The 25,208-nt window shown below is 39.1% G+C and overlaps 1 protein-coding gene across 1 annotated transcript in view; it reads left to right on the top strand.

The window, feature by feature from the left end:
• Positions 1-20,303, top strand: part of LRRN1 (leucine rich repeat neuronal 1) — a 43,720-nt gene extending 23,417 nt beyond the window's left edge. The window contains exon 2 of the mRNA XM_055557979.1: positions 14,651-20,303. Within this exon, the coding sequence (XP_055413954.1) occupies positions 14,930-17,080 (2,151 nt within the window). The 5' untranslated portion in view covers positions 14,651-14,929 and the 3' untranslated portion in view covers positions 17,081-20,303. The remainder of the gene's footprint in view (positions 1-14,650) is intronic.
• Positions 20,304-25,208: the final 4,905 nt, after the last annotated feature.

Here is a 25,208-nt window from a genome sequence, read left to right as displayed (position 1 = left end):
GGGTGGCGGTCTCCCTAAGTGGAAGATTGTTGAAAATATATTTTGTGATATATCTTGGTTATTTCAGTCAACATTTATAGAAGACTCATAGGCACTGTTTTAGGCACAGCAGCTACCAAGAGGAATAAAACACAACTTTGGACTTCACTGAAATATTAGCTTGGAGCTTGGGTCACCTCCAAAACACTTGGATGAGTTGGTAAAGGAAGGAAACAGAATGACTTAGAGCAAAGCCAAGCCAAGCGACATCTTTACGGTTACCATGTAAAGATGTCATCTGGCTGACATGCCTGCCAGACACTCTGAGCTTGTGCTTGCTGACAGGGCAGAGCCCAGGATAGCCTGAGGCTGGAATTTTTAAACTTGGTGTGCTTTAGAGCACCCTGTGGAGCTTTATATACCCAAACCCTATCCCAGACCAACTTCATCAACATTTCTTAAGGCATAAGAATCTGCATTCTTAAAGAGAACCCTGGGTAATAAACAACTAAGTCTATAAATCTAGGGCTCTGCTGCCCAGTATAGTAGCTGCTGGCCACATCTGGCTATTTAAGTGCAACTGAAATAAGTTTAAATAAAAGTTTTAAATTCCATTCCTCAGTCACACCAGCTACATTTCAAGTACTCAGTCACTACCCTGTTGGGAAGAGCCAACACAGAACACTTCTGTCATCAGAGGTTTGGACTGGATGTTGCTGATGGAGCTGTCACAGGCTGGCAACTCTCAGCTCTCCTTCTCAAGGATCTATATATCTCTTCATTCCTTCCTTCCTTCTGACATGTATCTTATCTTACAGAGTCATTTGTATATTTTGTCTTCTTCTCCTCGAAAGGATTATAAATTATTTAAGCCCAGGGTCTGGTCTTTCTGGCCCTGTGACATAGTCAACACCCAATGAGCCTTTGTGTAATGAAATTAATCTAATTAAATTAGGTATCAGTTTATTAGACCTCTTTTGCATTTAGACTAAATCCGGATTTCATCAGAGTCTGGAAAAAAGATCAATCAGAGAGCAGGATTTTCCTAAATGACAGGCATTAGGATGGATGGGGGGAAGTTTATATGCTAAATTGAAAGCTTTTTATTCTTCTTTTTTAATTTAAATAAAAGTATGACTTTTAAAAGCACAAGGTTGGGCTGCCCTGGTGGTCTAGTGGATAAGAATCCTCCTGACAATGCAGGGAACATGGGTTCTATCCCTGGTCCAGGAAGATCCCACATGCCCATTCATCACAACTACTGAGCCCAGGCACCGAGAGCCCATGCTCCTTCCACAGCAAGAGAAACCACCACAATGAGAAGCTCGAGCACTGCAATGGAGAAGAGCCCCACTTGCCACAACTAGAGAAAGGCTGCACACAGCAGCGAAGACCCAGCACAGCCAAAAAAATAAAAGAAAATAAAAGCATAGGATTTGTATCAGCCCAAATTAGAAGAGACCCAGTAGGACTGTGAAAATTGCTGGCTTAATATCATTGTCATATCTGGGCACTTGGAAAGCACATTTTAATTGATTCAGATATTTTCTTTATTTAGTAAGTGCCCACTATGTAGATGCCAGGCCAGTGTCATCATGAACAAGACAGAAAAGCTCTGTAGCTTTTCTGAGCTACTGTGAAGCTCACTTTAGCCCTGGCAGATAAAACATTGCCAAGGACTTGCTCTGCCCAGACAGCCTGGGACAGTAGAAGAGCATGGTTTGGGCTCTGGCCTCAGGTGCCTGGATTCACACAGATCCTCCATCACTCTGCTGGCTCCTTGATCTTTGCCAGCTTGTTTCATTTTTCTGAGTCTCCATTTCATCATCCATAAAAATAGATAAATTAATGTTTCCTACCTCATAGGGTTGTGAACACTAAATGAAATAACTTATGTAAAGTGCTTAGTGCAGTGCCTGTGGCATATAACAGCGAACTGCTGTTAGTAAGTATGGACTGATATAATGACTACTACTCAGTCAACACGAACCCACAACAAACATTAGGTGTAAAAATGAGAAGTGTCTACAAGGTTAGAAAATAATTTATTTTTTTAGAAAAGATGCTTCCTATCTTTCTTGGGCTAACAATTTAATTCCCTTTGCTTCTTATTTACATCTCTGCACCCAGAGTAACCGAGATCAATAGGTAAGTATGTTGGTAAATGCCCATCCTTTGCTTCATTTTTTGTTTCTTTGTTTGGCAAAGGATTTAATTCATTTGGAACATTTCTAAGACAATTAGAAATGGAAATATTCTGGTTGTCATTCAACCTCTCAGTATAGAGAGGTATATGTACTTCTAAACATAGTGCTTCCAAAGGAGAATTCTTTCAAGAGGTTTACCATTAAACTGCAAAATTGACATCCTACTTAACTAGCATGCAAAGATTTAATTAGCATTGTCTTATTAAAATAAATATATTTTCTTAATTCTAAAAATGATATTGCCTTTGAAACTATGTTCTGGAAATGAGCATTGGACTTTGAAGGCAGTAATGCGATAATTGGAGAGTTTGCAGGTTGAGCCTTTTCTGAGTCCTGCCCATTGTTTTGTCTGAGGGAGAAGGACAGCTGCTTATATACTTGTATTTCATATTAGAGTAAAACAGAATAAAATCGTGGTACCTACCAAAGTCTCCTGTAAAGATTCAGTCCAAACCAAACTGCAGAACTGTTCTTGTGCCTTTGTTCTAAAATCTTTCTAGAATTCTAGAAAACTGTTTTATCCTTAACTGAGGAATAGAGGATGTCTCAGTGGTACACGAGCATTTTGGCAAAGAGATGATCCATGCCTAGATCTATTAAGCGCCAATCATTTGGGAAGAATCTGTATTGCCTTTAAGAGCAATAAATTCTCCCAGCCAGCCACTCTATACTTTTGATACTTCATTGACCATCATACTCCTCTGATTCAAAGTCTGGGCTTCTTTGGGATGATTATGTGGGAGGTCACATGTTACATGTGGGTGTGTAGGCCATGGGCTATGGAGCCAGGCTGCCTCAGTTCAAATCCTGTTCCATCACTTTCTAGCTGTATATATTGAGCACACTACTGAATATCTCTGCATTGGTTTCTACTGTGTGAAAAGGGACAATCAGAGTTCCTGTCTCCCAAAGATGTTGTGAGGCAAAAGTAAAGCACTACATAAAGACTGGGCTTGAGAGAGAGAGGAGAAAGGAAAGAAAAGGAAAGGAAAGAGAAAGGTGTTCCAGATAATTTTCAGGAAATGTGTTCATTTCCTTGTTGGAAGAGTAGATATTAACTCAGTTTTCAGCACCTGACTGTATTTTCTTAAGTTGAGAACTCCAGAGTAAATGTGTGATTATTGAGATTCCCAGGCACTGCTCAAGACATGCTCTTTCATTAAATCTTCGTAGTACCCATGTGAGGCAGATAGATGAAGATCCCCTTCCAACAGATGAGGAAACCATGGCTCAGAGAGTTGGACTAATTTGTCCAAGGTGATATAGATAGTGGCAGGATATGGACCTAGCTCTGTCTGCCTCTTTAGACCATTTCTTAAAAAAAAAAAAAAATTGCTAAGCATAATTTCTCTTAAAAAGCCAGGATTAAGTAGTGTTTTTCTGTCAGTCATAGGAAGGGCTGCTTACGTGGGTGCTACTATGAGTAGAAACTCAGAAAATAAGTGTCAAGTACCTAAAATCCTGGAGCTACCAGAGTCCTAAGACATCATCTATACTTGGCCCCAACTCATCCCTTACAGGCGGGAAAGATGGCCAGCATGATCTGAGTTGGAGGCACAACCAGAGCTAAGGACTCAGGTCATCTAACTGTTGGTCTAATCCACCAATCCTGGCACCACTCTGATTTTCAAGCTGCCTCCAAACCAGAAAAGATTCGCAACTAGATCGTATTATGGCCTGAGCTTTATGTTCTTGACTCAGTCTTATTTGAGATCTTAGACAAGTTACTTGACCTCTCTATAACACATAGGGATGATCATACATTATAGCATATACATGTAAGGCACCCACTATAGTGGTTAGTCCATAGTAATTCTTCTATTAAAGTAAGTCTATTAATAAAGTTAGCTATATTCATATTATTATTATAGTATTCATGAGGCCTCTTCTACCTTGAATGCTCAGTTCCGACTCCTACTAATTTTTCAAATCCACTTATTATATTTGAATATCTGTGCCCTTTCTTACAAAGTTTGCAACATACACAGTCCATCATCAAATTTTAAAAAGTTAATGCATTTTAAAAATTAAACTTGTGATTTGGTTGTGCTTATGTAGAACAGACCAACCATTATTATCAATTCACTAGCATGTTTTAAAAACATCAGTAGACATTGTCTAGCTGACCTAATTTTTTGGAATAAACTGGCCATCAGCATGATTGATTGAGCTATCCTGTCTGTGATCCACCTAAGCGAAGGTTAAGATGGAGGTTACTAAACAAGCCACTGAACTTTTACTAAATGGAATGACATTTTCCTCTGCTTCTAATAAACGAACGGTAACTGATTAACGGAGTGCTGGAGGCCAACATTCTTCAGAGAGTTTTGGACCCTGCCCATTTAGACCCTGCCAGAATATGAATTTCAACTAACCCAAGACTAAGTGAAGCAGTGTGGGGTTCCATAAACAGCCCTGTGTTTGGAGGGTAGGAATGCAGTCAAGCTTGGCCTCCAAATATGTGATCTCACCTCTCTGAGGTGTCCCTCTATGAAATGAGAGCTTGTTTTAGATGTGCCAGGTGATCTCCAAGGTCTTATCCAACTTTCATAGTTTGTATTTCTCATATTTCAAAGGGAGATGAGCCTGTTTGCCTTTGATCAGTTGAAACCAAACCAGATTCTGAAGTAGATTTATTCCCCAGGGCTCTTCCACAAGCCCCTTCCCGACCATACCAAGCCACCTATTTAGATTTGGGTTCATCCCAACTGGCTCTGGGCTTCTGGCTTTTGTTTTCTTTTGATCTTTTAAATTTTTTCTTTTGCAACTCTTCAGTCCATGCGTCCTAGCCTGTTCTGTTTACCATGCCTGGCCAACCCTCCCACAAGGGCTAATGTGCTGTCCATGCCCAGTTCCTCTCAGGAACCTAATAAATTGTGGCTCCAGCTTATACCCTCAACTTGGAGACCAGCTGCACCTCTGAGCTTTTCCCAGAGGTGCTGGCTGATGCTTTACCTGCAGTGTGATGGATTTGCCCCAGCCCAAAACAGGAAGGAAAATTTGGGGTAATCAAAAGATCATGTGTGGCCATCTTCTGCTTTACACACTACTGCATTTGTACTGCCTAAGCATACCAGAGGATTTTTGAGTCCTTATTAGTTAAGAATAACATATACAAGAAGAAAATAAAATTAGGAAAGGGATGATCACAATTTCCTCTAGGAATCAGAAAAACCAACAATGAATTTTAAAGTGGTCAGATCAGGAACTGCTGAATTGAGGATCAAGGCACCTGTGTTTTATTTTGTTCCTCTGCCAATTAACTTGGTCATGCTGGATCACCTAGGGTATCTCTAAGGTCCTGCCTTTTAAAGTAGGTGTTCCAAAAGAAAGGGGTGTAAAATGAATTTCTGTAAATGTAATGCTCTTTTAAAAAGCACTAAAGTGTTGAAGGAGGAGAAGGGGATGACAGAGGATGAGATGGCTGGATGGCATCACCGACTCGATGGACGTGAGTTTGAGTGAACTCTGGGAGTTGGTGATGGACAGGGAGGCCTGGTGTGCTGTGATTCATGGGGTCGCAAAGAGTCGGACCCGACTTAGCGACTGAACTGAACTGAACTGAATACTCTTTTAAAAAGTGCTAAAGTGTTGAAGAAGAATCTTGAGAGTCCTTTGGACTGCAAGGAGATCAAACCAGTCAATCCTAAAGGAAATCAACCCTGAATATTCACTGGAAGGACTGATGCTGATGTTGAAGCTCCAATACTTTGGCCCCCTGATGTGAAGAGCTGACTTATTAGAAAAGACCCTGATGCTGGGAAAGACTGAGGGCAGAGGAGAAGAGGGTGGCAGAGGATGAGATGGTTAGATAGCATCACTGGTCAATGGACATGAATTTGAGCAAACTCTGGAAGATGGTGAAGGATAGGGAAGCCTGGCATGCTGCAGTCCATGGGGTTGCAAAGAGCAGACATAACTGAGCGACTGAGCAACAACAAAAGAAGTTTTCTTCAGAGCAAAGAGTCACACCCACACCTTAATACGCTGAGCTTTTAATTATAGGTTTTCACGTGGCAAGTATTTGCCGATAATATTTGAAAGTTCAGTTCAGTCTCTCAGTCGTGTCCAACTCTTTGTGGACACGACTGAGTGACTGAACTGAACTGAACTTTCAAATATTATCGGCAAATACTTCCCACGTGAAAACCTATAAAACTGACATCTAATTATCAGATACTCCCATTAGCTCAGCATGATTGGTGATATTGTTACCTATGGTGATATTTAAATAGTTCAGAGATTTCAAACTGGCCTCATGCCATTACAGGCCTCATAAAGCACATAGTTTTGTTTTGTTTTGTTTTAGCTTGTACAGATATAAATATCTGTGGATGCCTTTTGGAGTGCATGCACTCTCCAGCTTTTTACATGACCATTATTTCCTTCCGTGTTCTACTCAACTGACTTTACCCACCTGACCCCTGAAGGCACTGCAGTTTGAGATTCTTGGCATAATCATCAAACTCCATGCCTCTGTAACAATTTAATAACCAAAAAAGAGAAACAAAGGAAAGAATGAAGGGCAGGAAGAAGGATTACCTCTCTGAAATGGTGAGAAGTGTAGTTTTCATGACACTGGAGAATGGACTGATGAGATGACTTCCCGAGGATTGTGTTGGTCTCGGAAGCTGTGACTGTTTTCTTCTTGACCCACTTACTGTGAGATAAATAAAATAGGACTCAGAGTACTGGACTTGCTCAAGGTCACCTGAAAAGTTTGTGGTGAAGCCAAAATGAAGAATCGTTTCCCTGGTGTCCTCATTCTGTTGCTCAGCCCATTCACACATACTGCTGCACTCTTTGCTGATGAATAATGTGGGCTTTCAGGAACAGTTCCTTATGCAAAAGAGCCTCTTCGAGCTCCATTACATCCTTGCAAGGGGATACACTTTATTGTTGCCTTAATGTATTATGGAGGTGATTATAGCTCTTTCTCCCGTTCGCACCCTCCATCTGTGGTCACTAACACACGCTACAGGCTGCTTCACTTTGGATAATGTGCGAACAAGGAGCATAATTTTGGGAAATGGTTGGAGAAAGAAATCTAAAAGTCAGAAAGGGTCAAGGGCCAGAAGAAAGTGCAAGAAACGAATGCCTTTAAAAACAGTTCTTGCAGATTCAGAGTTCAGAATGCATTAGCAAGACCTTCTTTCTTTCTTAAGGGAAATAAAATACACCCTTCAATAAGAAAGCCCTGCAATCTCTCTCTTCTCTCTCTCTCTGGTTCTACCTGCTGTAGCCATCTGCCTTGTTAGACGGCCTCTGGCCAAGTCCTTTTCAGAACTTGCAGTTGCTGCTACCAAAATGGCAGTCTACTGATTTCCACCACCCTTTCATCCTCAATGCCCATTAAGAGACTCCGATTCAATATGAGACACCAAACCTGTAAGTAGTGATGGCTAACACCTGTTGAGCACTTGCCATGTGCCAGATCCTCTACCAAAAGTTCCCTATTTAACATCTCATCCTAATTCTCTTACCAAAGAAGGTTTTATGATAGCCAGTTTCTGAAAAAAGGAACCAGACTTAGAAAACTTCAATAACTTGCTCAAGGTTACAGAGCTGAATTTGACACCAGGTCTGCTTCTCCAGAAACTTCACTCTTAACTCTATGCTAAATTCCTGTTTCAAAAAGCTTAAAGACTTTGTGAATCTAAATCATCAGGCACTTGTACCTGGAGCAGAAGTTCCCTATGGGAGGTCAATCCATAGAGTGAGGTTTGCTCTACCGTACCACCCCCACTTCAGGCCCCATAACAGGAGAGTGGATAGAGAGAGAATGTGTATGGAGACAATTTTTCTTTTTAACCAGAAGGAAAGCTTACTTGAATAAAAATCCCTTCTCTCCATTATTCAAGCCATTCCCAAAAGAAGACAATCAAACCTGAATTCTGTGTTAGCCCTGGATCTATGCCCTATTTTTCTGAACATTATGTACATGGTGTGAATTTGGCCACCAAAGAAACTTTGCATAAAAGCATACGTCTGCTGAAGGCATTTTCTTCAGCTTTTAGCAGGTCAAAGTTTTAGTTCTTCATTGATGTAACTAATAGTGTCTATGAGATGATGTTAATTTCCAGGTGAGAGGTTTCTGTTTCACAATTTGCTTGCCTGCAACAAGTTTTAATTTAGCCCCAGTGCAATATTTGCTCTCTGGGTTTCTAACATTAATTTCAATAATACTGGGTAAAAATATAATGGAAATGGTAAGCAATAATAATTTTTGAAATAATTAGAAAAAAATAACTCTTTTTCTAAATACCTGTCATACCCAAGAGTCTTAAAGACATTTGCTTATTCATTACCTCCCAATCTCACTGCAGAGTGAGAATGAAATTTAACGGGCAAATTTGATGAGGTTCCAGAGATTCAAATAAGGATTTGCGGTCTCAGTCTGTGCTGGACTCTTTCCCAGATTCTGGGCTGAATACTTTCACATAGATTATTTTATTTAGTTTCCACATATGAAGTATGTATAATTAGTCTTACTTTAAGCCATGGAAACTGAGACACAAAGAATGTATGTAGTTTGTATAAGGTAACACTTCTAGTAAGTAAGTGAAGAAGTCTGATTCTGAATCCAGATCACTTGATTCCCCCAGGACAGAATCCTTTCTGTAATTTGAGAGCTATCTGGGTTTAGTGTAACTACAATTTGCACAACCATCATGTGACTGTGACTTGCTTATTTCTTTTGCCCAACTCCCTAAGAACTTAATGCATAAAGATTCTAGCTCAAATTCCTATCAAACTAACATCCATCTGCATGATTCAATGGGGGAAATGGGAATCAGTGCCAATTTCACTGATGGTGATGACCATGCAGTCCATTTCCTTTGAAATTTTATATGCAGAGCAGAGTGTTCCAAACATATATAAAAGAAGCATCAAATTTAATTATATAATTGCTCGTGGACTCTTTGAAAGGCATCACTGGCCAATTCTGGGCCTTTAAAGCTATGGTTTGCTATTATTTAAGGGACCGTTCCTTTAAACAGCCACACTTGTTTATGGAAGACACAGTCTTCTCACATTTGACCAACTTTGGTCCAATTAGCCCTAGAACAAATCAGTTTTACTTTTTAAAATAATCTGTGCTAGCCATTTGTTATTTGTTGCAGAATTTAAGATCTTAATTTGTGTGTGGGTGATAAAAGCTGGCCTGTATTGTGATTCACTTACTTTATTATAGTAAAAAGCCCTAACATTAAATGTTGTTGGTGTTCAGTCGCTAAGTCATGTCCAACTCTTTGCAACCCCACTGACTGCAGTATGCAGGCTTCCCTGTCCTTCACTTAAACTTACCATCTTCCATTTTTTAAGTGTATAGTCACACTGTTGTACAGAGCTCTCAAAACTTCTTCATCTTAGAAAACTGATACTCTTATCAGGTTTCCAATATGAAGTTTAAAATTTTTTCAAAATCTCTCCCTTTCCCCTCCCTACAGTCCTTAGCAACCACCTCTCTACTTTCTGATTCTGTGCTTTTGATTATTTAAATAATTCATATAGGTGGAATCTTATAGTATTTGTCTTTTGTGACTGACATTTTATCTAGTGTAAATGTCCCCGGGGGCCATTCATATTGTAGATGTGACAGGATTTCCTTCTTTTTTAAAGCTTTTTTAAAGCTGTATAAGATCCCACTTTATGTATATGCCATATTTTCTTTTTCCATTCATCCATCAGTGGACATCTGGGTTGCTTCCACTTCTTGCCATTATAAATGACACTGCAGTTTATATTGGTGTGCACATACCTGTTTGAGATCATGCTTTGAATTCTTTGGGATAAATACCCAGAATTTGGGTTGCTGGATCATATTGTTATTCTATTTCTAATTTTTTGAGGAGCCTTCCATACTGTTTTCCATAATGGCTACACCATTTTACATTCCAACCCATAGTGCACAAGAGTTTTAATTTCTTCACATCCTCATCAAAAGTTTGTTCTTTTCTGTTCTTTTGACAGTGGCTATCCTCTTGGGGCCCAACTTCATTCTTTTGCATCTGGATACCCACACCATTTGTTGAACAGACTATCCTCTCCTCATTGTATAGTCTTGGCACTCTTGTCAAAGATCTGATAATATATGGAAGAGCTTATTTCTGGGCTTTCTGTTCCATTGGTTTGTATGTCTATCTTTGGTCATTATTACTTTGTAGTATGTTTTAAAATCAGGAAGTGTGATGCCTCCATCTTTGTTCTTTGTTTTCAGGATTGTTTTGGCTAGTCAGGGTTCCTTAAGATTCCATGTAAATTTTAATATTTTTTATTTAATTATCTTTAAATATTGTCATTGGGATTTTGATAGGGATTGCATTGAATCTATAGATCCTTTGGAGTAGATAGTATCTTAACAGTAGTAAGTCTTCCAGTCTATGAACATGGAATTTCTTTCCATTTATTTTCATCTTCTTTAATTTCTCTTAGCAGTATTTTGTAATTTTCAGTGTACAAGTCTTTCACCTCCTTGGTTGAGTTACTTTATTCCTAAGTATTTTATTATTTTTGATGCTATTGTAGATGGGATTCTTTCCTTAATTTCCTTTTTGGATGGGTCATTAACATGTGTAACAACACAGCTGATTTTGTGTCCTGCAGTATTGTTTAAATTGTTCATTAGTTTTAACAGTTTGGAGGTTTTTTGCATGACACCTTTAGGGCTTTCTACATAGAAGATCATATCATCAGCAAACGGAGAAGGTGATGGCACCCCACTCCAGTACTCTTGCCTGGAAAATCCCATGGACCGAGGAGCCTAGTAGGCTGCAGTCCATGGGGTGGCGAAGAGTCGGACATAACTGAGCGACTTCACTTTCACTTTTCCTATTTGGATGGCTTTTATTTCTGTCTCTTGTCTAATTGCTCTGCCTAGGAGTTCTAGTACTAAGGTAAATAGGAGTGGCTTAGTTCTAAGGTAAATAGGAGTGCCAATCCTTGCATTGTTCATGATTTTAGATGAAAAATTTACACTCTTTCACCACTGAGGCTGATTTTAGCTGTGGGCTTTTCATATAGAGGTTTTATTATGTTGAGGTGGTTTTCTTTTACTCTTAGTTTGTTGAGTGTTTTTATCATGAAAGGGTGCTGGATTTTGTCAGGTGCTTTTTCTGAATCAACTGAGATAATCATGTGGGTTTTGTCATCTGTTCTGTTAATATGGTGTACAGTGATTGATTTTCATATATTGAATCATCTTTGTATTCTATGTATGAATCCAACTTAATCGTAGCGTATAATCCTTTCAACGTGCCATTGAATTCAGTTTGCTAGTATTTTGTTCAGGATTTTTGGATCAATATTCATCAGATATTGGTCTGTAGTTTTCTTCTCTTGTTGCAATAATGGCTTTACTTTTAAACACTGTTAATGAATGGCTCCTGAGACATAACCTATGTTTTAAAATGGTATAGGGACTCTGTGAAGCTTTGTTCTATGTATAATGTTCAAAAATAAGTCTTGGAGAATAAAATATAGAGAATTTACAATGGTATACAAATAGAAACATCTTAAACACCTCCTTTTGTGTTAAGGAAGTTTTATTCTCAGTTCCCAAAGGAACTGAATGCTAGTTTGAGAGAATATATCTTCCCTCTATGTTTGATATGATAGCTGACATTCTGAGCTTGTGTGGTGTGTTTGTTTAAAGAGGTTTGTGTATGTGTAAAGGAGAATTTTGAATATTTCAATATAATAACCTCATCATATAAACTAAAATGGAGGGATTCCACATGACAATATTCAAAAAGGATAGCCCCATAAAAGATACTCTTCAATGGTAACAGACTGTTTTGGGAGTTTCACACAACTTAAATATATGTTTTACTTTCTGCCATGTTTTCTTCAGTTCAGTCAGAATTTTAAAATTAGTTGAAATTCCATCTCAGATGTATTAAAGGTATATTTATACTCCTGGTTTTTCTATTATGAATTAAAATTAAGGAAAAACCTGGGGCAAAAGTGTTCTTATCTGAACATATATTGTGACCACTGTCCCTATTTTAAGATTACTGTAAATGGAAACAAGAGTAGAATAAACTCGTGGAGTTAATGATGTTTGGAAAATGCTATTCTCTGAGGTATGCTTTTATTTTATGGAATTTCTTGATAAAAGTCACAATCAGGTAGTGTTAAACATTGAAAAGTTTTGCAGATCCATGATATGTGGTCAAGTATCCACATCCAGAGGAGGAGGATGTCAGTATGTTTCACCCCACTGAGGATAGTGAGCATCTAGCATTACACATGGCAAGCCACTCCAGTACTCTTGCCTGGAAAATCCCATGGATGGAGGAGCCTGGTAGGCTGCAGTCCATGGAGTCGCTAGGAGTTGGACACAACTGAGCGGCTTCCCTTTCACTTTTCACTTCCATGCATTGGAGAAGGAAATGGCAACCCACTCCAGTGTTCTTGCCTGGAGAATCCCAGGGACGGGGGAGACTGGTGGGCTGCCATCTATGGGGTCGCACGGAGTCGGACACGACTAAAGTGACTTAGCGGCAGCATTACACAGCACATGGCCTCCCTTCTCCGGCTTCTGATTTGCCAGATCTGTACTCGATGGTTTTTTAAAATTCCATCTTGTTAGACCAGGAACTTGGTTTGTGTATTTTATAAAACAACCTGAAAAATGTACAATTTTTCATTCTTTCTACATATATATATATATATATATATATATATATATATATAACAAATAGAGAACTGCAGGACTATTTGTAGCATTATGCTTCTTGGTCCCTCACAAGGATAACTGTGTTTTGTAAAGAATGAGGGTAGTAATAGTAGCTAATATGAATTGAGAGCTTGCTGTGTATTGAACACTAGGCTTCAAACATGTTATATGCTCTTCTTTATTGAATCCTTACAGTAATCTTCTGAAGATAAAGAAAACACTAGTCACTGAAGTACCTTCAGTACTCAAAGCTGAGTTGCATTATAGCAAGTGTAAGAAAATATATATCTCTATTTTTAATATCTTAGCAAATGACTGGACTGGTCTTGGGAGAGCAGGACAGACACTGAATCCATAATGACTTTTACGCATGATGTAATCTAAAAATCCATCGGCATTAGCTACTGTATGATCTTTACAAGCAGGTGAGCAATACATATTTGACTCCAGAAGACCTTATCAAAATCAATAGATGATACATTGCTAAATAAAATCAAATATCTCCAGCTTTCCTTCTTTTATTTATCCTCCAATAACCACTGCATGCTGCTACTGCTGCTGCTGCTAAGTCGCTTCAGTCGTGTCCGACTCTGTGCGACCCCATAGACGGCAGCCCACCAGGCTCCCCCGTCCCTCGGATTCTCCAGGCAAGAACACTGGAGTGGGTTGCCATTTCCTTCTCCAATGCATCAAAGTGAAAAGTGAAAGTCAAGTCATTCAGTCGTGTCCGACACTAGCGACTCCATGGACTGCAGCCTACCAGGCTCCTCCGTCCATGGGATTTTCCAGGCAAAAGTACTAGAGTGGGGTGCCATTGCCTTCTCCAAACCACTGCATAGCTAAAATTAAATAGATGAGAGCTATAATAAGATAACAAATATAATTAACTTTTATAAGCATTTAATATCTGCCAGGCACTACACTAAGAGCTTTACATAGATTCTTTTAGTTCTCTCAATAATCCTATGAAAGAGATACTTTTATGACCAATCCTGCTTTAGGGTTGAAGAAGCTGAGGCTGTCAGAGGTTAAATAACATGCCCTTGTTATTTAACATGTTAAATAAGGTTGAATAACATACCCTTGTATAGCTATTAAGTGACCATGTCATTTCCTATGAGACGGATGAAATCATGCATGTAAAATTATATATATACATGTATAAGTGTATTTGTATTTTTAATGAAGACCAGTAGTGTGGTGGACTAGAGTCCTTTTACAATTTCATTCAGTCAAAATCAGATGTGTCTATGAGAATACAAGAAAAACTGATATTTTTCTTTTGCAGTTCTGTTAAATTAATTTTTTGCATACGAGTAATTGAGCTAGATCAGCTGTGGCTGAATATGTCTACCATTTGGAAAAGAAAGAATTCATGAAAACAAATGAAGAATACAATTAAAATACAAAGAGGAATGACCTTTTAATTTTTTTTGAGCCATAAATATATGTAGTTTCTAAAGTCACCTTCATCTTGAAAGAAATGATATCTGTGGGCTTTTAAGTGTTTTTATTAAGTGTGTGTGTATGTGTGTACCTGTGTGTTTAATGATTTCACTCAGTAATACAAAAAGTCCCAACTTAATCATAAAAGTGAAGGAACATTAAAATTAGTTTAGTAAGTGTAATAATATATTAAAAGTATTCTACAAATTAAAAGCTTGTTTAATTACTTCGAATGTTATTAGATTTATAAGTGATTGTCTTTTTAGTAGACAAAGAAAAGCTATAATGTAGAACGTATATGGAGTAAACATAACATTTGTCCTAATCTGATTTTCAGGCACATCTCCAGACTTTGATTTGGCTGAAATAACTTATGCCATAGAGCTGTGCACATGCCTGGAATTGAGAGATACAGGTAAAGAGACTCCAGATTGCTTCCTGCCTTTTGAAACTCCAGGAAATCATCCCTTCAGACTCTGGAATTCTATGGTTTTCAACAGAGACTTTGCTTAAATGTTTACATTTTTTGCTTGCTGTCTTTCATACCACTACATAGTGCTCGTGTTTTATTAAAACTTAACAATTGTCAGGAGTTCAACTTGCTTGGCAAGCCAGCATGGCTAGGATGAGCTTTGTCTTAGCAGCTTACCAGATGGTGCTGAGCCTGCTCATGACTTCATTAACTGGGTCTTCCCTACAAAGTAATGAGTGTCCACAACTTTGTGTATGTGAAATTAGGCCCTGGTTTACCCCTCAGTCAACGTACAGAGAAGCTACCACTGTTGACTGCAATGATCTCCGCTTAACAAGGATTCCCAGCAACCTTTCCAGTGACACTCAAGTGCTTCTGTTACAGAGCAATAACATCGCCAAGACTGTGGATGAGCTACAGCAGCTTTTCAACCTGACGGAGCTAGACTTCTCCCAAAACAACTTTACAAATATTAAGGAGGTAGGGCTAGCAAACCTGACCCAGCTCACCACTCTACATCTGGAGGAAAATCAGATTACGGAAATGAATGATTATTGTCTACAAGACCTTAGCAACCTTCAAGAACTCTACATCAACCATAACCAGATTAGCACTATTTCTGCCAATGCTTTTTCAGGCTTAAAAAATCTTTTAAGGCTCCACCTGAACTCCAACAAATTGAAAGTGATCGATAGCCGCTGGTTTGATTCCACACCCAACCTGGAAATTCTCATGATTGGGGAAAACCCCGTGATTGGAATTCTGGATATGAACTTCAAACCTCTCTCAAATTTGAGAAGCTTAGTTTTGGCCGGAATGTATCTCACTGATATTCCTGGAAATGCCTTGGTGGGCTTGGATAGCCTCGAGAGTCTGTCATTTTATGATAACAAACTAGTCAAAGTCCCTCAACTTGCCCTGCAAAAAGTTCCTAACTTGAAATTCTTAGACCTCAACAAAAATCCCATCCACAAAATCCAGGAAGGGGACTTCAAAAATATGCTTCGGTTAAAAGAACTGGGGATCAACAATATGGGGGAGCTCGTTTCTGTGGATCGCTATGCCCTGGATAACTTGCCTGAACTCACAAAGTTAGAAGCCACCAATAACCCCAAATTATCTTACATCCACCGCTTGGCTTTTCGAAGTGTTCCTGCCCTAGAAAGCTTGATGTTGAACAACAATGCTCTGAATGCCGTTTATCAAAAGACAGTAGAATCCCTTCCTAATCTGCGTGAGATCAGTATCCACAGCAATCCCCTGAGGTGTGACTGTGTCATCCACTGGATTAACTCCAATAAGACAAACATCCGCTTCATGGAGCCCTTGTCTATGTTCTGTGCCATGCCACCTGAATACAGAGGGCAACAGGTAAAGGAAGTTTTAATCCAGGATTCCAGTGAGCAATGCCTCCCAATGATATCTCATGACACATTTCCAAATCATTTAAACATGGATATCGGCACCACGGTTTTCCTAGACTGTCGGGCCATGGCTGAGCCGGAACCTGAAATATACTGGGTCACGCCCCTCGGGAATAAGATAACTGTGGAAACCCTTTCAGAGAAATATAAGCTAAGTAGTGAAGGTACATTGGAAATATCTAAAATACAGATTGAAGACTCAGGAAGATACACTTGTGTTGCCCAGAATGTGGAAGGGGCAGACACTCGAGTCGTGATGATTAAGGTTAATGGAACCCTTCTGGATGGTGCCCAGGTGCTGAAAATATATGTCAAGCAGACAGAATCTCATTCCATTTTAGTGTCCTGGAAAGTCAATTCCAATGTCATGACATCAAACTTAAAATGGTCATCTGCCACCATGAAGATTGACAACCCCCATATAACATACACTGCCAGGGTCCCGGTAGATGTTCACGAATACAACCTAACACATCTGCAGCCTTCCACAGATTATGAAGTGTGTCTCACAGTGTCCAATATTCATCAGCAGACTCAAAAGTCATGTGTTAATGTCACAACCAAAAATGCTGCCTTTGCACTGGACATTTCTGATCAAGAAACCAGTACAGCCCTTGCTGCGGTAATGGGGTCCATGTTTGCCGTCATTAGCCTTGCGTCCATTGCTGTGTATATTGCCAAAAGATTTAAGAGGAAAAACTACCATCATTCATTGAAAAAGTATATGCAAAAAACCTCTTCCATCCCACTAAATGAGCTGTACCCACCACTCATTAACCTCTGGGAAGGTGACAGCGAGAAAGACAAAGATGGTACTGCAGACACCAAGCCAACTCAAGTTGACACATCCAGAAGCTATTACATGTGGTAACTCAGTGGATATTTTGCTTCTGGTAGTAAGGAGCACAAAGACGTTTTTGCTTTATTCTGCAAAAGTAACAAGTTGAAGACTTTTGTATTTTTGACTTTGCTAGTTTGTGGCAGAGTGGAGAGGACGGGTGGATATTTCAAATTTTTTTAGTATAGCGTATCGCAAGGGTTTGACACAGCTGGCAGCGTCTCTAGGCTTCCAGTTTGTGTTCGGTTTTTATTCTTATCATTATTATGATTATTATTATTATATTATTATTATTATTTTGTTTTAGTTGTTGTGCTAAACTCAGTAATGCTGTTCTAACTACAATGCTCAATAAAATGATTAATAACAGGTTGGGGTTCCCCTGTGCTTTTACCAGTAGCATGACCCCTTCTTCTGAAGCCATCAGCAGACAGTACCCTGTCCTCCAAAAAGCTAACACAAGGTTGTGAAGCAGCATTGAAACTTTTGTAGCAATCTAGTCTATAGACTTTTAACTCAAGAAGCTAAGGCTAGACTTGTTACCTTTGTTGAATGATGTTAGTTGACTGTACTGTAATGTTGTATCAACTAAATTGAATGTTTGCTTTTGAACAACAACTTTTCTTTTTGTAATAGTTAAAAGGCTTAGAACAAGCTAACAGGCAATAGAAATATGTATATCAGATTTTTTATGTAACAAACTACACGTTAATTGTTACCTTATTCTTTTTATCTTTAGTAGACACTTTTAAAAAAAAAAAGAATAATTTTGTTGTGTTTAACTCACCAACATGTGGTGTATAATGAAGACAGAACTATAATAAATTAGTTTTGTTCTGATTTTTTAGAACACTTGCAATAATGTATCATTTATACTTCTTGCTAGTTGCAGTGGTGATATTTTTCACATCCCTAATAACAACCACCAAAATAAATTACCCACAGCGTGTTGCTTTTTAAAACTAGGCCTAAAAATTTTTGATTTCTTTTTCTAAGGGAAGAAATAAATATTTTAATGAAAAGGATTTCTATATTTTAAATATTACTGATGAGACCTAATGGAAGGAAAAGTTCATATGAAGAAAGAAGGTATATTACTGTATCCCATGTAGAGCTAAATGTAGCAAAAGACATAGATACATTGGCTATGTCACATTCCTTCTCTGTAAGGGTCTTGTTAAAATCTGATTTTTTTTTAGTAGTAGTCACATTCCCCTTCAGTCTAAAACATAAGCTCCAAAATGTATTGCATGCTATTCCTTTCACAGCAGTCATTATGCCTAGATACATAATAATCCACATATCAGTGGGGAGATAGCTACTGAGAAAAGTAAGTGATTAACAGAAGAGAGAACAACTTCTCTATAATTGGCATTTGTACATCCAAATAATATATATATAAACAGTTTTGCAGAATAATGTGTTTCCCGAATAATGTGTATGAAATTTAGAACAGCAGGAGCCAGATTTAGGTAGGAGGCCAGATCCACAAAGTAGGGGAGGGGGAAGATTTAAAGGTATAGTTAGAGGAAAGAGGACCCACTTGAAGATGCAGATTGATACAGCAGAGAAATGTTTTTAAAAGACTGTTCCAGCTGGCACCTGCTCCCAGAGACATGCTGTCACACCAGGAACGATGAGATTGTAAAAAGAAATTGAGAGCAAGCGGGTGCCAGCTGAGCAAAAGCAAGGAAAAGGGTGAACGAAGTGCAGGTGAGGAAGGATGAAGGATTTCTTTGTAAAATTCCTGTTCTGTGTGTGTGAATCGCTTAGAAAAAAATCATCACCTTCCTTCCCATAGTGTCTACTGTGTAGAAGAGAAGTTCAAATGCTGAAGCAAGTGAGCTGCATAGAAAAAGAGCATCCGAATAAGAGCATCTCTTTCCACAGCCTTCATTTGTTGGCGGAAAAACTGGGGCCCAGGGAAGGGTTGTAACTTGCCCTGGTCAGACTTTTATCCATGGAGAAGGCTGCCTCCATCTGTTGCTCTGGGACCAGCAGCCTTCTAGACTGCGGTGCAGAGCTTCTCTTACAGTTCTCACAACCTCTGGTGCCCTTGCTTCACAATGGCATCTTCAAGTTCCCATTTATTCAGGACATATTTTAGCAAAAGGGCAAACGAAAGGGTCAGGAAAGCTTCTGCCTCACGGGTATTTGCCAGTTACATGTGGGATACACCGGGGACTAGAGATGCTTTGGATGCAGCCTTGGTGGGGGAGGGTTTCCTGCTGAGGACTCTTGTCTTCAAATATCTACAAAAAGTAATGGACTATCCAACAAAGTCTTCTGCTAATTCTGCAAACTGTGAAAGGAAAATGATACCAAAGCGTTAGGCCCAGACCAGGGAGGAGGCATTGTTTATCCCATACAGCAATGACTTGAACCTGGCACATAATCAGCACTCAAATATTAGTGGCATAAATGGAAAAACAACAACAACAACAATGACAAAACTACTTCCCTATTCTGGATATGTAACAAGGGATCGCAAGAGTCGGACATGACTTAGCGACCAAACCACCACCACCACCACTAAGCAGCAGGAAATCCAAGTGTTTTTTGCCAACTATCTTCAGCCAGGTCAGTTTGGGGGTAAAACCCTTTAACTCCTTCTGCAATAAAATATTTGAGCTTCTTTTTCCTTGTCCGTGCTACTTGGTTTGGTTTTCAGTCGAGAGAAAGCAAAATGGTATAGTACTTTTTTTTACCCTAACCAAGTATTTTCTCATTTGTACCTAATTTAATTTGATACATTAGACAGCCAGTGAAATTAGACATCAAACTAGGTCTTGACTGGTAATGGAAGTTATATCACCTTTACCAATGAAGTGACTATTATAGGTCACTTTGTAATTTCATATTTTTCCCGTTCACTTCCTGTACCCTCAGGGCATATAATGTATCTCTAACTTGATTTTACAAGGTTATTTTTGGATCAGTTTCTCAAAACAGGCATTCCCAAATTTGCCTAATTGAACTGATGCCATGAATATAAAAACAAATGCAATGCTTGATTATCAAATTTTCTAATTTGCCTGTGTGATTGGCCAAAAGGTATTACATCCATTCTTTCACAAACAAACAATACTGAAATCTATTATCTTCTCTCATGTGGTTTTCTATTTATTCATTCATTTATTTGCTAAGGACACCATGATCACTCCTTTACTTGGTGTTTGCTTTCTATCTCTGTAGTCACGTTCCAGGGCATTTTCTTTTCTTCATTACTGGGGAAGAATTTTCCACATCCCTAACATTTTGCCAGGAAAACCATACTTTTTGCCTTTCTATTCACTGAAAAGGGGAGTTTACTTCCGATGCATTCTAAATACAACTGAAAAATGCCTTCTTCACCTAAGTTCTGTCACTCTCACTCTGCTGGCGAATAGACTTTTTTTTTTTTTTTTTTGTTATTCATAAGGGATTACCTGCAGGGAAAATGTTTCTTAAAAGACTTCGACAATCACCATTCATCCAGAGCTCTGGAATGATTTTGACCTAGAATCCCTGCAGGACTTGATCTGATCTGGTGTTGGCAAGATTTCTGCTCTGCCCCCCTTGCAGTGATACCAGCTCCTTCACTCTGTTCTCCAAGTCAGGAACTTAGGGTACATGGTAAAAATAAGGAGATAGCAAGGGAGTGCTTTATTTTTGTACCTGCTTATTCAGCATTGCCCAGCACAGGTTGAGAGAACTAAATGGATGTCTAGTATTGTAGAGCTCCTCAGACACTTGATGGTACTAATATGAAGTACATAGCATTTCCCAGTCATTTCACCATTAGGCTACTTCAGGCTACTATTCTGTATTACAGATCCTGAGAATTTGAAGATTTAATTTAATCTCCAAAATAGTCCTGATAAACTGGGTATTTATTCTTCACAATTTTATAGAAAAGACAACCAAGGCCCATTTGCTGTTGTTGTTCAGTCACTAACTCGTGCCAGCTCCTCTGTCCTCCACTATCTCCTGGAGTTTGCTCAAATTCATATCCATTGATCTGGTGATGCTATCTAACCATCTCCTCCTCTGCTGCTGCCTTCTCCTTTTGCCTGACGCCATTCAGTTCTGTAAGTGGGTGGCCAGGATGGGGCCCTTCACTTCCAGTCTCCTCCACATCCACCTGGCACCCTTCTAAGGTGGAGGGTGGGGAGCATCTACCAAAGGTGAGAGGCTGGAGGTCACAAGCATGTGGAAGAAGGCAGAGAAAGCACATACCGGAGAATTCATGGGAGATGACTCTGCAAACTTTATATCTTCAAGTTCTTCTCTCTTCCCCTCTAAAGCTTTGTGCTAGGAATTCCTGAGATACCCATCAAAACTATGTTCACATGAGGCTTAACTTTAATTCTAACCTTCAATTCTCCTATAATCTCTCTGTTACATGCTCAGAAAATTTTAAAGATTCTGTGGAAGAAATTCCAAGCTCCTCCGTTCCTTAGCAGAAAATCATGGAAGGTGTATGTAAAGTTAGTAACAAACTCAGTCTATAGCTCTGAAGCTTAAAGAGGGAAATGTGGAATTCCTATAACTGTAAGGGTGTGTCTGACATACTTGGAAAAAATGGGTTTTGCATAACCACCAAGTTTATGGAGTTGGTGAGATCTTTTTATTCAGGGATTTCTCTGTTTCCAGGGGAAAAAAGTATCAGAGGCTGAAAGACATTAAAAGGATGTCTTGATTTCTTGTTTTTAATAAATGTGATAGCCCTCTTGACATACTCGAGTTTTGTCAGTTGTATACTACTTAATATGAAGCAAAGCCAGTTTCACTCCCTTCATGAAAGTAGCTCTTGGTACAGAGTGGGTCAGACCATGCAGTCCTCCTCTTTGCACCTTGGCCTTCCTCTCTCTCTCCCATAAGATTAAACTGACAAGGTAAATTTCAGCCTGGGCCCTGATAAAATGGTCATGAATTCCTTATTAGCGGACTGCCCTGAATTAAGCAGCATTTTAATGCTTCAGTCTGTGCCTTAACATGTCTCACTAATACAAACAAGACAGGATGGTCCTGGAGGGAAGAAAACCAAACGTACAGTGGTGACTTATGAAGGAAGAAGGAGGGAAAAACGTTTTTTTCTGTATGTAGCCCTCTGCTAGGAGCTTCATGTGGATTATTTACATTTAATCCTTTTAATTCACCCTCCTCCCCCAGGGAGTGGGTACAGGGCAGGTAGCATTGTCCCTCCACTAGAGAGGAGAAAAATGAATACTCAACCTCAAAGATGCAAGCAATTTACCTGAAATCATACAGCTTCTAAGAAGGAGAACTTAAACTCAAGATTTATATAAATAAAACTTGCAGTGTTTCCATTATAAAATGGTGTGCAAGCTAAATCTGGACCAGGAGTGTAGAACACTGAGCCCAAAAGCCAATTTGGCACTTGAGACAGAAGGGAAAATGGAGCAAAAGGAGGCACGCCCAGCAGTGAGGCCTCAGAGTACAGGGATCTAATTTAAGACCCAAACTTGAGATCAGTATACAGAAATAACAGTAAGCCAGAGAGAGGAAAAAAGTAAAGGACTATTCGTGATAGTAAATCCATACAATCAGATGGAAGACACTGAAGCTGAAGAAGAAAAAAACAAAAACAAAAAAAGGCAGGGGGCGATGGGTAGGGGTAGAACTTGGAGTAGATGCCGTATTTTGCCATATACTGAGCACTTACGCTCCAGATATTGTACTTATCACTTGACCCATATTATCTCATGTAATCTTTAACAGTTTTATGAAGTGGTTATTTTTATGAAATGCAGATATCCTTATTTTTCACATGGAGAAACTGAGCCTCAGTTCATCAGTCTTACTTTGAAGTCAGATATGAAGCCAAGATCTCAGCCCTGGCTGTGAGACTCTAAAGCCCATGACTGACCACTGAACTGTTTTTGTAGCTAAAAGGCACCCAGAGGACTGGGCTGGCCAGCTCCTTTGCTTGATTGATTTGGTTCTTTCTGAGAGTGAGGAGCAAGAAAAGGGATAGGTTTCATGACCTTGTGAGGATCTTGAAAGGACCTTCCCACAAAAGATGTATGAACATGGGATAACGCCACAGACTTCTGGTAAGAAGAAAAACGCTGCCTCATTCTTTTTCTTTTGTAAACGTTAAGGTTAGTCTCACAGTTTAATCATTTCTCTGCTCTGCCTTTTAAAGCTACACCACATCATTCAGAGCACAGAGAACACAAATGCTTGAGTAATCTAATCTTAACTTTCTTGCAAATCATTCAGGGGGTGGGGGAAGGGAGGCCATAGTGGGAGGAAAGGGAAGATAAACTCCCAGGGGACCCATTAAGTGAAGAGTTCTAGACTAATCCCATATCTTTGTGATCTCAATAGACTTTAATTTAAAAATACATTACTTTCTATCTTATAAGAAGCAAATTGGTTTAAATACCTCGTGTTCTACCGATGAAACTATAAAAAAAGCCCACTATGAACAGTAACTAAAAATGTATGCTCCTGTATTATTTTTCCTCTGATTAGAATATGACACATAACAATGTTCTGTTTCACCAGTTTTTATTCTAACTGGCTTAGATGTGTCCACGACATCTTAAGATAGTCCTACTTGCCATTCATTTTTAAATAGTAATTTTTTTCCCTTCTATTATAACAGTAACATATATTCATTATAGAGTATCTGGAGAAAAATAGTAAGAACAAATAGTGTTTATCAAAATAACCAAGTGAGATTTTGGTATACTTTCTTCTAATCCTTTTTTCCCTTCTGTGTGTATATTTATATATGTATATATACAACAATTATAAAATATACATCTTTATGAATATAGAATTGAGAATCCTGGTATAAATGGTCTTGTATATTTTTTTTTCCCTTCATGCAAAAAAAAATGAGCATCTTCTCATATTATTTATTAAATTCTCATGGAAAGCCTGCTGTTAAAGTCTGTATAATCCAGTGATTATGGATATCTGGTGATTGAAAAATTCCTTCTCTTGGGAGCATTTTACCTCTCTCAAGGACTAGAGGCATAAAAATAAGCATCCTGTGCCCATGCTCTCCAGGGCACAGTCACAAAGGAAGATGAACATCCACATACACCATCACCCAGTATGAGCTCGGCCACCAAGAGGATCAAATGGTTGCATGAAAGCACAGGGAAAAAGAATCCTAGTCAGCTGAGGAACTCGGACGTCAAATCTCACCACCTAAGCTCAGATTTAGAAGATGAGGTGAGCATTCAACAAGCCAACAATCAGAGAGAGGCGGCCTGGGTGAAGGGAACAAAGCCCCGTGATCACAGAGTGTCCTGTGGCCTGGAAGAAGGCTTCTCAGAGAAGCTGGGGGTTCTGGAGGCACTCTGGTGATGAGGAAAGGGCTACTGAAAATACAGAGTAACTCAACAGGAAGCTGAGGTAGAATAGTTTTTGTGCAAGGATGAGAAGGTGAGGCTGAGTAATACAAGGAGGGTATCGGCTCCAGAAGGAGCTTTGTCCCCAGTTTAATTCCTTTTAGCCTTTCCACACAATCCCTGGAGGAGGGCCTTCCTGGGGAGATAAGAGAAGCTTGCAGGAGCAACCTGATAAACCTCCCAATCCCTGGGGCCTAAACATGGAGTCTCCACTGGAGATAGGTAAAACTCAAGCATTACACAGATGAGAGATTGCCCTAATTGCTACCATCAGAGAGGCTTGCAATTAGTTCAAGTTTCCTTCAGTGATCCTGGTGTCAAGGAAATAGGAAGCATGTTTGGAAAACGGAAACTGATTATGTGCGATTATAAAGCACAAAAATTCTCTGTTCAACTTGCTCTTTACCCACTGAATACAAACATTTCTGGTTTCAAAAAAATCTGATTTTTTAATGTATTAAACTAGGCCTTGGGCTGGCAATAGCAATAAAGAACAAGCTGTACCTTTACATCTACCTCCAAACTCACACACTGGACCACTCTTTGTTCCCCAAAGTAAAACAGATCAGAGACACTGCAGTGTAACCTAATATAAAATACTTCTGAATCTAGAATCTATTCATATGAGATTTCCTTGGGATTCTTAATTTGATTAATTCCTGAGAATAGAAATTCATGACAGCAAGAAGAGACTGATAGGAAGTTTCTTTTTCCTAATTCTGCTCTTAAAAAGTATATTAGTGGACATAATATTTAGTAGTATTTTCCCCCACCACTGGGAAATCTGT

The sequence above is a fragment of the Bubalus kerabau genome, chromosome 20 (assembly GCF_029407905.1).
Source record: "Bubalus kerabau isolate K-KA32 ecotype Philippines breed swamp buffalo chromosome 20, PCC_UOA_SB_1v2, whole genome shotgun sequence".
Taxonomy (NCBI): domain Eukaryota; kingdom Metazoa; phylum Chordata; class Mammalia; order Artiodactyla; family Bovidae; genus Bubalus; species Bubalus kerabau.
Note: the sequence above shows the minus strand (reverse complement) of the source record. Positions and strands in the feature narration are given on the sequence as shown.